This window comes from Dipodomys merriami, unplaced genomic scaffold (assembly GCF_024711535.1).
Source record: "Dipodomys merriami isolate MVZ:Mamm:240054 unplaced genomic scaffold, mDipMer1.0.p SCAF_11, whole genome shotgun sequence".
NCBI classification, from domain to species: Eukaryota; Metazoa; Chordata; class Mammalia; order Rodentia; family Heteromyidae; genus Dipodomys; species Dipodomys merriami.
In genome coordinates, this window is record NW_027202382.1 from 42251951 (window position 1) to 42267913 (window position 15963).

The window sequence follows — 15963 nt, forward strand, 5'->3', positions numbered from 1 at the left end:
CCAAGAAGACGGGAGATTTATGAATGTGGAACTGAATTGTGAGCCATGTGCCCTACTCCTTTATGAGTGGGTACAAGCCACCAGGCAGAAGTCATGAACAACAGAGGGGAGAATGTGCCTCTCTAAAGCAGGGGTTTCACAAGAGGGTAGAGGAGTACAAGTCTGGGTGAGTCAAGAGGGTGAAAGAAACAAGCTAGCCCCACCTGCACGTACAGGGTATGAGAACTACAGCATCTATCTAGGAGCAGCACAGTGGAGCCAGGGTGGGCTCACAGACTTCCCACGATGGGATGGCAGATCCACAGTCCAGATCAGGCAGGCACTTTCTCTCCCAGTGCCTCAACTTACAGACAGGCCAGCACCTTGTTCCGCTGGCCATCAGAACAGTCATAGATACTGGACTAGGGTCAGGCAGACTCACATACTGCCACTTGAAGTCATTCTGTCCTGTCCAAGCTCACTTGGGTGTGAAAACAGGCTATGCTCTTGCTAAGTCCTTAGTGCAGTCCCTCACATTACCCAGAGTTCAGAGAACATGGCTTTTCCCACTGTGATTCCTGCATGCCCCTCCCCCCATGCCATCCCACCCATCATCAGCTTGTAAAGCAGGTGTCATTGTCCTCTTTTCAGAGACAAGGACTGAGGTATTAAATAAACAAAACAATGTTCAGAATCTCAGTTTAGAGGCTGGCCTTCAAAATTCTCGAAGCCTGGAAAATGAGGGCTCTCCCTACTCCTCTGCTCCATTCCAAGTCCTCCTCTCCCTCCACCTTCCCCTTGACATGTCTGTTGCACCATAGAACTCTCAGGAGTGCAGTGACCATAAGGGTCAGGGGAGAGGGCCTGGTGTCAGTCACTCTATGAAAGAGAAGCAACATAAGCTTGAGATGACCTGGGGTCAATGCCCGGCTCTGCCACTCAGCAATGCAGCCTTTGTCTGTGGTCTGTCTCTTCCTGTGGACAATAGGGACATTATTTCTCCCACATGAGATGTGGGGTGAAGGTTAGAACAAGTGGTCACTGCAAGTCACCTTGTATAGATCCTGGCTCTGGTGTCAGGCCCCTCCTTTCTTCTCAGGACTTGAGATGATCAGCAGCTCCAGCCACGGCTACTGTCTCCATTGAGCTCTATGGGTCTTTCATTGGTGTCACACACATGGTAGGCAGTCATGGGGGCTTGCTGGTTATCCCTAGGAGAAACCTGGTAAGGGAACAGATTCCCAGTTCTGGTGTGATCTGGAAGCGGGCACCATCTTTTCCCAGTTTAGAGCTCTGAATGGAGGCCTCAGCTTCTTGGCCAGAGAACTGGGAGAATCCAGAAGGAAATCAGTGGGCCACTGCTTTGGGCTCTGAGACTGGAGCCTCTGGGGTTTTTTTGGTATTTTGCAGATCACCTTACCACCCTGCCCCACGTGCAGAAGTACCTGAAGTCAGTTCGCTACATTGAAGAGCTCCAGAAGTTTGTGGAAGATGACAACTACAAGTAAGTCCCCTCCCACTCCTGACTCTGGCCTACCCAATTCCAAGTGCTGTTGTCCTCAGCACTTGGATCCCTGTGGCAGCCTGGTCCTTATTGGAACCAATGAACAGCCTGGTGCAGGTCTCCCAGGTCCCATTACCCACAACGCTTCAGGTAGTGAGACCATTCCCTGAACCCACAGCAATCAGCCCCCATACCCAACTTGCCCTTACCCACAAGGCCCCTGGTCCAAGGTAGCTGTTGGTTTATGTCTCAGTGCAGCCTTCTCACATGGCCTTGGAGGTATGCATGTGTACTTCACACGAGTCATGGCACTGGCTTGCCTCTCTGCTTCTTGCCAGTGGTGGCTTTCTGGCTATTATCTCCACACCAACAAGCAGAATTCTCCATGTTTTGTAGATCTCAGTTCCTTGCAGGACTCTTCTGTCTTCACTGGCCATGGCCTCCACCACTATTCCTGTGTCCCCCCACCCCTACCCCTTATAGGTAGACACTCTTCTTAGAAATAGCTCTGTAGACCCTTTGGTTCATCTTCTACTTGGATTCATCTTTCCTGCTCTGATTCTCAGTTCCTTCTTCATTGGTGGCCCTGGGAATTTGTCCAGCATTGCTTTGCATTCGGGGAGAGGATGTTTTGTTGCCATATTGGTTGAATGTCCTCTTGGCTCCTCTTGAGGTTGAGGTCAACTAAGAACCTCCATACTTTGTCACAGAACCTGATAAGAAGCAGGGCTCAGAGAGCAAAGGAAGGAAGGGGTGAACTGCCAAAAAAGAAATATACTGATTACCTGACTTATGAAACAGTAACCCCTCTGGTACATCATCTTTATAACAACAATAAAAAAGAAGGAAAAAAAAGACGCAAGGCCCAGTATCTTGAAATGGATCATTTGCCACCTAAATGTCACTTTATAGGTATTTTTCTATATCTTGTCTTACTTTTCATACTGTTTCCAGTATGCTGCAATTTCTTTGAATCTTCTAATTTGTGCCTACACAAAACTTATCTTCCTGATTCCTTGGTATTCATCTAAGTCAGCAAAAGCTTCTAAAACCTTAGCCACTAGCATTGCTCAGGAGATTTGGGGAGGAGCTATTTAGTGCCCACCTGAAGAAGACACCTGAGCTCTGAACAAGAGCTCACCACTCTGGCTGTGTGTCAGGCCAGGGCCACCTGAATGAAACACTTCCTAACTACCCAGGCATGTAGTGTAGAGCCAGAGATTCGTCTTTTCTCATAGCTCCCTGTGTGGTTCTAAAGATCTTTGGGAACGTAATGTCTTAGTTGTTATTATAAAATAATTTGTCATAATAAAGAATAATATAAAATTATGATCTATTGCATAATAATAAAAAACACAGATAAAAGCCAGAAGTCACCATTAAAATTATGTTCATCACAAACTGAGCTCATTTTATTTACAGAGCATTTGCTGTTCCTAAAAAGAGTGGCCTGGAGTGTAAAATTATTCCCACTTAGTTTCTGGGATAATATTTTCCATTCATGTACCAGTTTTGTGATTAAAAAGACAGTAGTTTTTCATTAACATTAATATGCTTTAGGGAGAAAAGGGTCTATAAATACTTGTGACCATGAGACAATCCTTGGCAAGCTACAGATTATGAGTAATTACTCCTTCTGTTCTGAAGGACATGAAGCACCCCTAGCTCTGCAGCCCGCCTGGGGTTTACAGAGGCCCTTTGTTGTGGCCAGAATTGGAAAACCCAGAAAAGGGTCCTATTTGGAGTGGCAGGAGGTAGGGAGCCTATGAGGATCAACCAGTACACAGTTCCTAGACAACTCACATCTGGAAGCTGGCTCTCCCCACCCCCCCCAAGGCTTCAGGCTTGGTCAGACATCGATGACATTGTACTTCCATCATCCTGTCCCAATCTGCTTTGAGAAACCATACCAAGAAGCCCCACCAATGCTTTGTCTTCCTTAGCTGTTAATCTATTTTATTGATTTAAAATTACCCGAAGTCCAACCACCAAGAAAGCATGTCCATTATATATACATAAACAAGGATAAATAGACTCAAGTTGTGGACAGTACTAATAGAGCTACTTGGGAGGCAGAGATTGGGAAGAACACTGTTTGAGGCCCCATTTCAAAAAATAAGCTGGGTGTGGTGGTGCATAGCTATAATCCTAGTTATAGCAGAGGCATAGGGAAGAAGATTGTGAGCCAGGGCTAGCCCAGGCAAAAAGTGTGAGATCCTGAAATATAACCTGAAGCCAAAAGGGCTGAAGTGTGGCTCAAGTAGTTGAGTAATTGATCAGCAAGATCAAGGTCCTGAGCTGAATCTCTAGTACTGGCAAGTAAATTTGAAATGTTGGAAAAAGTCAGATCATATTACCCTTGACTTTTTTTTTTTTTTTGAGGTGTTTTGCATCAAACCCAGGGCCGCTTTTGGACATGGTAGGCAAGCACTGTGCCACGGAGCTACATCCCCGGCCCTACCCTTACTATTGTTAACTTAAAATACTAATTTAATTTTTCATTGGCCAGGAAAAGGAATGGAAATAAAAGGCAAGGAATTGCTGTTCTAAATATTTCTGTATTTCAAGAGGTATTATTTCCTAAAAGAATGTTCTAAAATTTATAGTAGGAGTCAGGAAAAACACAAGGAGGCCTGAGTCAGTCAGGGTCCTTATAACTAGGTTTCCCCGTTGGCTCTGGCTAGAAACCGTTAGCACTGCCGATCCTCCCCCTCCTCCTACTCCTCCTCCCCTTCCTTCTCCTCCTTTCTCCTCCTCCTCTTCAACATCTTCCAGATCTTTGTTAATTGTGCTATTTGCGCATCACTTAGTCCAGGTTTATAACATTAACACCATGTTAAAGATCCTAGTTCCTACCATTGCATACTTTGAAAGAATTCGTTCTTACCACCATTGTTCCTCTGCAGCTTCTCTGTTCCTGGAGTCTGTATTTTACATCAATCCCTTCTTTAGCTGGATTTCATCAGGAACCAGGGTCCTCCCCTTTTCTCCATCATTGTTCCTTGAGTTCTCCATGGAAACGTGTGTGTCCAATGGGCCTGGCTTTGCCAGCCACCCTCTGCTCTCCCCCAAGCCTGAATTCCCTGCCTTGTGCCTCCTGGCACTGGATTCTGTTGTAGGCATTCTCAATTGTTGGTTGTTTTCCCTCTTGAACATAGTTTATAGATGAGGTGCCTTGGGGGGTGATGAGATCTGGGAAGTTCAGAAGCTCAGGTTGGGAAGACCTCAGAGTGGTGGGTCCTTTACAGAAAAACCTCCCTGCACTGTGCTGGGCTTCTCTCTTCACTGCAGATGAGCACCAGTGGTGGTTGTCTGGCTTCTTCCTTGTCAGCTCTTGGCTTCTGTCTCACAGAGATCATGTGTTGGGTGTTCTCTGCCCTCTGAAGCTGCAGTCTCCTCCTCAGTTTTTGTCGGTCCCTGGGTGGTCTGTTTCTACTTAGGTATTCCACCAGCCCTCTCTGGTTTCAGTCTTTGATTTGGTCCTTTCTGTCAGTCTCCATTTCATCTGATTTCTTTGTTTCAGCATTGCACTTTTCAAGTTTGGTTTTGTTCAGCTCACATCTTTGGCGAGTCTTTCTTCTACTTCAAAGACCTGAGGGGCTCTCCTGGTCCCCAGGGCTGCCTCCTGGGTCCAGCCAAGAGGCAGCACTCTCCCTTCCTTTCTCTTTCCTTCTTTGATGATTCAAGGGCTACCATGTTGCTGGACCCTTGTCTCCATTTTACTCCCATCCAATTCTGTGGTGATGCTTGGGAGGCATCTGGCTCTTCTCTCATGTGTGGGCGGGGGTTCCCTCCTGCTTGATCCTAGGTGCCCCTCTTCTGGGGATGAGCCTGAAGGAGTAGGAGGCCTACCCCTGCTTCATATATGTGGGCTTGGGGTGTCCTTCACCTCCCGGGACTCTCCACACCACAAAAGGACACGCCACTTTGCCAGTCATGCTCCTTGGAGCCTTCCTTTCCATCAGAAAGACCCACATGTTAGCCCATGAATTTGAAGAAGGAATCTGCTTAACCATTTCTCAGTTTCCTTGACTATGAAATGTTCTTTTTTGCAGGATTGTTGAGAGAACTAACACCACTGCCCATTTATCTGCCTTCCAGACCCCTGCTTCCTCATCATGGAAAGCTCTTTGAGACATGAGAGGGAGGAGGGCTGTGATCAGGAGCAGATCTTACACACCTATACACACATATACACACACACATCCTGTCCCAACCCCCTAGGGCCTCTCTGATCTTATAAAAATCTTTGTTTGCAGACTGTCGCTCAGAATTGAACCGGGAAGCAGCTCCCCAAGGCTGGTCTCCTCCAAGGAAGATCTTGCAGGTATTGTAACTACTTCACTGGGAGCAAAACCACCCAGATCCCAAACCTGGCTACTGGGGGGCCGGGACGGGGGACTTGTACAACTGATTCCTTAGAGTGGTAGACTCAACTGTCTGCTCACAGACCCCTGCATGCATCAGACAGGCTTCTGACACATAGGACTTCTGAGGGCTTCTCTGACCCTGGAGGAGCTTGGACTGAACAGCCCCAAGTGTCACCCCCGAGTGAAGAGCATATGCAAAGTAGAGGAAACCCCATGATCTCCTCCAAGACACTTGGACCTTTGTCATCAGAGCTGTACCCCAACACACCCAAGTCTGGATGCACAAGACACCCAACATATCATGCCACCCACCAGACACTGCCTCGCCTCCTCAGGCTTCAGATTTATTTACTTAATGGGGAAGCATACCTGCGGGCATTCTCTCCCCACCCTCCCCTCCTCCACTCCTCTATACTTCCTCCTTGATTATGAGAACCTGAGCTCTGTTGTTTCCTAGCTGTGTCGCCTACACAGGTCTTCAGTGGCCTCTTCCCTGGGATGGAGCTAAGACTGGATTTCTCAGCATAGGGTTGTTGTGATGCCTGGACAAGTGCAAGTCTTTAAAGTGCTCTGCCTGCACCCAGCGTGATGTAAAAGTATGGGCAGCTGTTTAGTGCTCAGGAAGAATCTAAGGGAGCAACAAACATGGCCTCCTACTACTTTGAGCTCATGGTCACATCAACCTGGGTTCTAAGCCATTGAAGCCTTAGACAAGTGACTTCACTCCTCTGGGCCTCAGTTTCCTTGCCTGTGAAATGGGATCAGTCTCAGGAATGTTGGAATGTCAGTCTGGAAGATGACAACCACATAGTGTGATCTATGATGATTGTTGGGAAGAGCGGGCAACTACTAGATGCTGCCTAGCCCCAGCCTTCAGCCTGCTCAAACCACCCAGATACATTCCAGCTGAGGACAGGTCCCAGTGGACTAGGACCCCAGAGCCCGCAAAGCCTCCTGCCATCCTTCCTGCAAGGGTCCTCCGCCCACCTCCAGGGTAGACTTCTAGCTTCTGTGTCTTTCCATTCTTACTTTTTCTGACCTGTAAAATGCACCCTGACCTGGCACCCACACTTGGCAGAAGGAAATCTCAGAGCCTCCAAAGATCCTGTTGTCTACAACTTAGCACCAAGTTATCATGGTACTGCCCAGAGCCTGATTTTCACAGGGTTCCCCCAAGCCAAGTATTAAAAAGTCTTTGCAGTCTCTTTTGGAACCCATTCCCTCCTTTGCTAAAGCAGGGGTGACTGAGGGAAAGCCCCTGGCACTGTCTCCACCTTCCCATCTCTGTTCTTGTTCTAAAACCCTCCCCCAGTGGACGTGTTCCTCCACGATGCTCAGTTTTGCACTATACACTTGTAAAGCGGGTACAGCACCCAAATCCCTCACAGGGCTGCTATGGGAACTTACTAAGGTCATATGTATAAAGCAGCCAGAGCCTGGCACTGAGCATGCTCACTGTGTCATCATCAATGGTTGTCAATGTTATACTACTGTCACTGAATCATTCAGCATTTAGTTAAATGCCACTGCCTCAGGGAAACCTTTCCCAACCTCACCCCACTACTGGACAGGCCAGCCTCTGCTCACAGGGACGTAAGCTCTGGCCAAATCTGGCTCATCCTGATTCTCTGTAGAGGGAAATGTGGCCACGTGGCTGACATTTTTGTCTGTGGTTTTTTTTTTGTTTTGTTTTGTTTTGATGTTGTTGTTTTGTTTGGTTTTGTTTTTTCTTTTTCACCCAGCAGTGACAGAGTTGAGTAATGAGAACAAAGATCTTATGGCCTGCAAAGCCTAAAACTAGTTCCTGGCTGGGCTGTCAGAGGTTTGCTGACCTTTGTATCATACCTTTCTGCAGGCAGCTCTCTGTACCCCCCTCTTCTGGATGGGCCTGTCTCCCAAGCCAGCCAGCCGTGTATTCCTTTGCTCCACATCTGTCTTCCCCACCAGAGTAAAAGCCCCCCGTGAGGGACTGACCTAGTGTGGAATTCCTAGAACCCAGCATGCTCTGGGTCAGTGCCCATGGTCAGCTGCTCTCCCCTTAGCCCCAGCTGGGAGCTCCTCACTGGGCCCCATGGGCACCTATCCTTGGAGGCAGGTCTAGCACGAGCCAGCTGCTGACTCCGCACAGCCTTCCGGAGAAGTGCTGAGGCCAGCAGTTTCTGCACGAGGAGTGAGTCCCGCGCACAGGAGTGTTTTCCACTAGCTTTCCATATCCCTGGCCTCAGCCACGGAAGCAGGATGTGAGGGCTGGGGAGTGTCCGGGAGACTCCCATGTGATCAATGACCCCAGCTTCCCTGACAGCCAGCTGCTGCTGGGGCAGCCAGGGGGTCCCAAGAGGGCAGGGCTCAAGAGCCAGCTCCAGGGAAGCCTTTCTGGGCCTGGCTGTTAAACTGAGCCGCGTGGCAAGAACCTGAACAGACTCAGGGCCAGGAATGTTCCTCTTACAGTCCCAGGAATGGGAAGAACGCAGATTCCCTCAGCCCCTGGGGGTGGGAGGGGGATGGTGTGGGTGTTTGGCTCCAGCTTAGGGCTCTTTCTAGTAGTCACACACCCCTACACCTGCCGAGGAAAATGTTCCAAGATGTGCTTCTTTGTTCACTCATGCTACCCAGGCCTGCATAGGCCACTCCCTTGCTCTGAGCCAAGTGCCTATCAGGAACAAGACAGACACCCATGCCTCAGCTGGGGACACTGCAGCAAAGCCAGGAGGGCTAGAACGTGCATGTTTGGAGCCACAAGGAGGCCAATGTAAGAAAGATGGCTCAGGGTGGGTGGGCCTCTGAGCCTTCCCTAACCAGTTCAAGGACTGGGAGACCTTGGCCTGCAGTGAGTGATAGCAGCCGTGATCTTGAATGCCTCCCCAACCTCAGAAGTGTTCCTGAGTTGTGCTGTTTCCCTGGTATCTCCCGCCCCCCCCCCCCCCCGCTCCCCCAACAACTTTGCACTCTTGGGAAGTGGCCATACAGGCAGTTCTGCCTTCCACAGGCACATTGTGAGAAAGGAAATGGAGAAACCTTCTCATTCCTGGGTCTGTGGAGAAACGAGTACAGGAATGCCACGTTTTCATTTCTCCCCTGCATGTAACGTTTAGTTTGTACAAATGAACTAATATTTTCCTGACAAGAAAAAAAATCATACAGAATGTTGACCCCCCCAGGGAGGGCAAGTTATGTTTGTGTGTGCCTTGGAGCTGGTAAAGACATTTCCAGATTGACTGACCCCGCCTCCATGGCTTCTCAATGGACAGGTTTCCTCTGGAGACTCCTAGGCAGCACTCAAGTCCAGAAAAGCTCAACCTCAGCCTTAACTCTTTGCACTCACACCTCCGGGACTGCTATATGACTCACTTTCTGTCTCTGTTTTCTTGCTGGGTGGCAAGGACCCTGCTCTGTGGTCAGGCAGACCTAAGTTAGAGCCCAGCTACAGTATCTAAGCTGTGGAATACTAGACAGTTGGTTTGATCCTTCTGAGTCCCAATTTCTCTGGGAACAGGAGTGTGGCATGCAGGCTCACACCACAGGGCTGCTGGGGGAGGTCCCTTGAGGTGATGTCAGAAATCCTGTGCTCAGGGCCTGCATGCACTGTTTCTCCTGAGGGTCGGCTTCTGGCCCCCAAGCATTGGATGGTGTGGGCTATGAGGCAGTACCTGGACATTGCACAGGGAGCTCAAGGGTCACATTCTAGCTCCAGCTCAGGTGCTCACCAATGGTGCCAGGGAACAAGACACCAGTTTGTGACACACAGCCATTCTGTATGTCAGAAGATCAGATGGGGCCAGGGCTAGAGTCCCCTGAAGGTATCTTTACTCACATGTCTACTCTTGCTGCTGGTTGTGGCTGGGCCTACAGTGATGGCAGAACATATATACCTGTGGCCTTTCCCTGCAGCCTGACTTTTCCTCATAAGACAACACTCTGAAGGCATCGGACTTCTGCATGGCAGCTGCTCTCCTCCAGAGTGATGTCGCTGGAGGGCAGGGAAGGAGTCACATGGAAGCATCTCTGTGAGCCAGTCTCCAAAGTTAAGCACCAGCCTCCCACTGGGTCCCAAAGAGGCCTGCTCGGGTCCAAGGAGAGAGGATAGAGACCCTGCTGCTCAATGGACAGAGACGCTGACTTTGTGGACCACCTCAGTCAATTCACATGAAGGAAGCAGGCTCACCACCTGCATCCTCATTCCTGTGTTGTATTGAACACAGATTCTGCCCAGCACTAGCCTTAAACACTGCCCATATGCTCACTCAGTGCCCAACACCTGCCTGGGAAATGGGCCAGGGCACTTTGGGCTCTGTCCCTGTTGTTCTGCACACCTGTGCAGAGCAAGTCAGCACCTGCCCTGGATGACAACCGGAGCACGTCCCAACTTTTCCTTAACTTTGAGTCACACACAGTCCCCACTGCTCCCACATGCTAGATTGTATAGGAATCAGACTCCAAGCCTGATCTACATAAAGTCTCACCTTTCCCAGTGGAATGCTTCAGCCTGACTGCTTATGGCAAGAGGTCAGGAGAGCAGGGCCTCTGCCTCAGTCCTGGTAGGGCACTCACAGCAGTGGGTGCATGGCCTTCCAGGTGGCCATCAATGATGCTATGCTTCCTCTTCGGGTTACTCTCACTTGTTCCAGAGAGACTACAAGTCCAGCCTAGGCAGATGCTAATACACTCCAGGAGCTCTGAGGCCCTTTCACAACTCCTTACAGTGAACTGCCCACCAGCGGCTTCTTGCTTGGAGCCCTTCCATCCCTTAATGACATGCCAGCTCTACTCCCAGGAGCCATCTCAGCCCACAGTAGACCTTAGCACCTAACAACTGTACATCTGAGCTGTGGGATCCTGGACAGTTGGTTCAGTCTGAGTACTCCTGGTTTGATCCTGGCGGACTTGAGATCAGAGCCCATTCTCCTGTGACCACCCTGTCCTCTGGCTGCAGCCATCTTGGCATCTTTAGGCCTAAGGGAGGCACTAAGAGTCTAAGCCCATGAATGGCCCGCAATAGACAACCCCCTCCACTACCGCTCTGCTTGTTGAAGAAGAGAGCAGCTGATGGGCAAGAAGTAAGGGCTGTTCCCTCTCTGTAAGCTCTTCTCTCTGGGGACTTTTTGGTGTTCAGTCAAATCGAGGTCAAGCAGAGGAGCCAAGACTCAACCCCTTTTGTCCAACTCCACTGTCCTGCAGTGGCCCCCTGGCATCCTCTCCTCCTGCTCCCTGTGGTCTTAGAGTCTGTGCCTTCTGGCTCCAGGGGAGCCAGAGCACTTGGCAACCTCAGCCTAGATGAATGATTGGACACTATTTTTCAGAAAGAAATGAACCCAGGCCTTCTTGAGAAATAAACCTGCCTATGGTGTGTGAGACACACACCTGGCTCTCAAGGCAGGACCGTGACAGCTGCGTGTGAGACTCACAATGCATGTGAACATAGCAATGATCAGCCAGGCCCCACTAAGAAGCAGGGGCTAGAGAAGGGGTTCCACAGGACTTGACAACTCTGGCAGACCAAGAGGGCTTGAGCCCCCAGCCCACAAACAGAAGGCTCTGAAAGGGAAGCAGAAAGCCAAGAACGAGGAAGCTGACCATCTTGTGACCAGAGGCTATGCTGACACACTGGTGGCTGCTCCTGCAATGAAGAAACATGCACCCAGGAGGAGTCGCATGTAAGCCCAGGGCAGAGGCAGGACTAGAACTCAAGTCTTGTGACTCCGAGTTGAGTACTTTCCCCTCTGCCACAGCTACCTCCTATTAATTTGCAATGTATGAGACTTGTGCCTATTGGAGCCTGCTGCAGTCACTAGCCCTGGCCCAGGGCTGAAGTCCTGGGTAGGAATCCATGGGGACAAGGTTCTCTAGCTACTTCTGGGAAGCTCTGATCGACATGCCTCCACACCGGACTTTTCCCTAACTGGCACCGTGAATGCACTGTCCTCTGCATACCTGCTTGGCCAGCTTCCTAGACACCTACCCACCTTCTCTACCACAGCCTGTGGCCTGAGTCTCCTCTGGTTGCTCTCAACCAGAAGAAGCCACCTAGGGTTCGAAGCTGAGTCCATCACTCATGTGATGGCCTTCGCCTCAAGAAACTCTAGGTCCTCGGGGGCTCTGCCCTCTGTCGCCTCGGAGCTGGATCAGGCTCACACCAGAGCTCTTGCACCAGCCAAGGCTTTGGGACCCCAGCAGCCTTCCCCCATCCTTCCTCTAGGTCCCCAAATCCTTTGTGCTCTGGGCTTCTACTCATTGCACAAGTTCCTGAGCCCTCTGCACCGCAGGTTCCACATCATAAACTTGACATAACAACAGAACCCACATGGCATGTTATGACGCGCTTAAATAAGGTCCAGTGGATAAAGTGTTTGCCACGATTCCAGTAGTTCTCATTATCACCATCATTATTGGTGTTGTCACACTATTGGTGTAGTTGGTACACTTGCTATATTGATGATGATTTTTTTAGAAAAGCAGACTTTTCTTCTGGGTGAAATTACATGGTTACTCCCTGCTCAAACATTAATCCCATGAAGGCAGGATATCATATCTTTTTCTTTTGCCAGGCTGGGGGGGGGGGGAGGGCCCAATACTGGTGGTTGAACTCAGGGCCTCAGTGCTCTACCTCTTAAACCAATTCACCAGCCCTCTTCATGTTGGATATTTTTATACTTTCCCTGTAGCCAGGATGGCAGACACACCTCGCCACTCTCAGCCATTGGTTGAGATAGAGTCTCATTAACTTTTTTTTTTGTTTGTTTGTTTGTTTTTGGGTCCGGTCGTGGGGCCTGAACTCTGGGCCTGGGTGCTGTCCTTCAGCTCTTCAGCTCAAGGCTAGCGCTCTACCACTTGAGCCACAGTGCCACTTCCGGCTTTTTTCTTTTTGCGTATGTGGTGCTGAGGAATCGAACCCAGGGCCTCTGGCATGCAAGGCAAGCGCTCTACCACTGAGCCACCTTCCCAGCCCTCATTAACTTTTTTGTCCAGACGAACCTCAAACTTAATTCTCCTGATTTCTACCTCCCACATAACCTGACTTACCCACCACACCTGGCCAGGACATTATCTTTCTAATCCAGGTTGCAGCTCCGATGCCTAGACAAGAGATAGCCCTGAGGTCAGGACCCAGGAAACATTTGTGGCAGAGGAGATGCAAATGTTATTGACCCCCCACAGGGAGGCGACAAGGGCAGGATCCCCATTTCTGTTTCACAGGTGTAGACTTGGGACTTGGGCTGAGTGGCTTGTCCAGTACAGATGTAGTTGAGAACCCAGGCCTGTCTTCCTCCAGATAGTGTCCCTTACTGTCGCTGCTCATCGTCCTGCATCCTGACTACTCCAAGGCTGTTATTTGAAGGCTGAGAGTTTTTTCTCTTCCAATCAATGAGTGGTCTGTTGGGCAGTGTGTTGGGTTCTCATAATGAAAACCAGATTTTTTTTTTCAACATAGTATCTCGTTCCCCACAGAGACCGTCAATTCTCATATGTTCCAATAAAACTGCTAAAGAAACAGCCACTTGAAGAGCTTTAAAGATTATTCATGGAAAAATTATGCTGAGGAAAAATAGAGCAATCCTCTGAGATAGTCAAGCCACATGGTCAGTTTTTCCATTTGTCCCTGCCATATCAGGCCAAGGCTGTAACGCCTGTACTCTGCTAAGAAGACCAGAGCCTCCACTCTTCACTGCCTGCTCCCTGCCCCTGTCCCTGCCCCTACCAGAGGACACTAAACCAGCCTGCCAGCCTCCTAGTTCAAAAGATGGCCCTAGAAGACACGTGTCTCTGGCACGGATACATGCCACCCCCCGCCCCACCCCCAGACTTGGCAGAGCAGGAACGTAAGGCCTTTCAGTAGCAAAGGGTGTCACTTACTGGCACATAGCCCCCCCGCCCCCCAAATCTGGGTCCCAGCTGAATGGAAATTCTTCTGCTTCCTCGTCAGTCCCAGGCTGTTGGTCAGCAATGCAGGGGAGGAGTGGCAAAGACCCAGAGCAGGGAGAGCAGCAGCAGCTCCAGAGGCTCAGCTCTTCCACTGGGCCCCTGCAAATACTCCACAGCGTGTCCAGGGGGCATCTGAGGCCAGGCCTGCCTCCCACGTCTCACAGCAGAAAGGAGAGGGGTGCATCCAGGCTTAGTTCTGCAGAGAGAATCCAGTGTTGGATGGAATGCACCAAAATGAGTCTTGAGGGTTTGGGAGATCTCAGAAAGGGAAGCAATGCCGGAGTCAGGTGAGAGTGAGTGCCACCCTGCAGTCCCCTCCACCCACGTGGCCCTGGAGGGGGCTCCCTTAATCATGATAACCACACTAGAGGCTGTGAGGTTGGGCTAGGCAGTGTTTGCACAAGCCTGCACACAGTGGTGTGGGTGGAGCCTAGTCTCCTTCCTTTTCCCTCGCTCAAGGGCAGAGTGGGTCTGACCCATTCCAGATTTCCTGGAGGAAAGGCCTCCTGCTCCACAGACCCCTCACACCTCACACCTGGTCTTTCTGTTCCCTTCCTGGTGTGCTATCCAGTGTCTTGGCTCTGAATATCCCCATGAGGCCTAAGTTCAGGTCTTACCTCCAGCACATAGTAGGTCTATAAGCCCCACTTTCTATCTTGTAAAAATGGGTCCACCAAGGATGCAGTGCCTCTTGTACAGCATCAAATCCTAACCATCACCATCATTTCTGGTCCACCCCCAGGGCCCCTGGCCCTCCACTTGAGACCACAGGAGGAGGCTCAGTGCAGCTGACCTTCAGAGCACACGTTCTGCACACAGGGTGGGAGCTGAGTGACTCAGGCAGGGACTGTAATCTGCTCTCAGGGCTGCTGATAAACAAGGCCGGTTCCACCCTCTGGCTTCTGCTCTGCAGTAGTGTGAAACCAAAACAAAGCAGGATGGTTTTCATTCTTCTTATCCTCTCTGGAGCAGAGCCGTGGTGAGAACTGCTGCCTTCAGGTCACAGCTGCTTGTGTCCTGGCATGTAGAGCAGAGGGTCTTCCCAGGGGTGCCTTGGGGGTGAGGGGTTGGTGCAAGGCCTGTGCAGAACCCCTGTGACCTCACAGTCAGAGCCACCGGGGATGACCTTCTCCCTCCACATAGTTCTGATACAGATTTGGCAAGAATCAGAGCTCAAGCTGATGCCAACATGGAAGCCATGGAGCAGGGTCTACTTGCCCCCCTCCATACCAGCCATAGACCTCTGCAGAGGTCTATGCTTTGGGGGCATGCCTCTCTGGATCCCTATGGATTGGCCTATCACATCCTATTCTTGAGACACCACCAGGAGGTGGGCCTTTGCAGTGCAAAGGTGGCCTGTCAGCATAGGAGGAAGGGGTCAGTACTGGACACGTAGAAATATATGTGGCTTGTGGGAACCTTGTCCCGCCTGTGCCAGCTGGGTCAGAGGCCCTACCTCAAATCTAGGGCCCACCTTCCCTGGGCCTCCCCTGTCCTCAACTCCCTTCTCCATATGCCTACTCCTATGACTCCTGTCATCGCTCTCCTCTTCTGTGTTCACAGGCCCCTCGGCAAGCTCCAGCTCAGCCAGGTTCCGCCGGAGGCCCACCTGTCCTGATGCATCTGTGGCTGGCAGCCTTCCCACACCACCAGTCCCCAGACACAGAAAGAGCCACAGCCTGGGCAACAAGTAGGTGACTGAGCCCCAGTGCTCCCCACCCCCCACATCCAGGCATCTGCCTGACCTCCGTGGGGATGGGCTGGCAGGATTCTGGGAAGTTCTCCCACCTCTTTCTGTGGGCTCTTGGTGTCCTTCTTGGGAGTTTTCTCCCGAGTCAAGGCCTGGTTCAGAAAGAGCAGATAGGCAGCTGGCAGCACAGACCGTATGGCTAGTGGAGGAAGGACATGGGAAAGCAAGGGCAGGGGGGCCAACAGAGGTTCCAGAGAACACACTGAAGCTTGGTTAGCAGCCAGTTGCGGGGAACCAGAGTCCTGTGGACACCAGAGATTGTGTCCAGGCAGCTTTGAGGGGTCTCCTGGCATCTGCCCACAGAGAAGTGCAGCTGCTACCAGCTCACCTGCTCTGTGGAGCCCACAGAGCCCACAGCCGGGGACACAGGTCCTCAGCATGGCTGAGGGTGGCCATGCCCACATGCCCCAGGCATTGGGTTGGCACAGGCTCCCAAAGAGAAA

The 15963-nt window shown here is 50.8% G+C and overlaps 1 protein-coding gene across 7 annotated transcripts in view; it reads left to right on the forward strand.

Moving 5' to 3' along the window:
• Ralgps1 (Ral GEF with PH domain and SH3 binding motif 1) overlaps window positions 1–15963 on the forward strand; it is a 247886-nt gene that overhangs the window by 205554 nt on the left and 26369 nt on the right. For all 7 annotated transcript variants that reach the window (XM_070013898.1, XM_070013843.1, XM_070013853.1 and 4 more), the window contains exons 10-12: window positions 1390–1483; window positions 5743–5810; window positions 15334–15460. In XM_070013898.1, the coding sequence (XP_069869999.1) occupies window positions 1390–1483; window positions 5743–5810; window positions 15334–15460 (289 nt within the window). The remainder of the gene's footprint in view (window positions 1–1389; window positions 1484–5742; window positions 5811–15333; window positions 15461–15963) is intronic.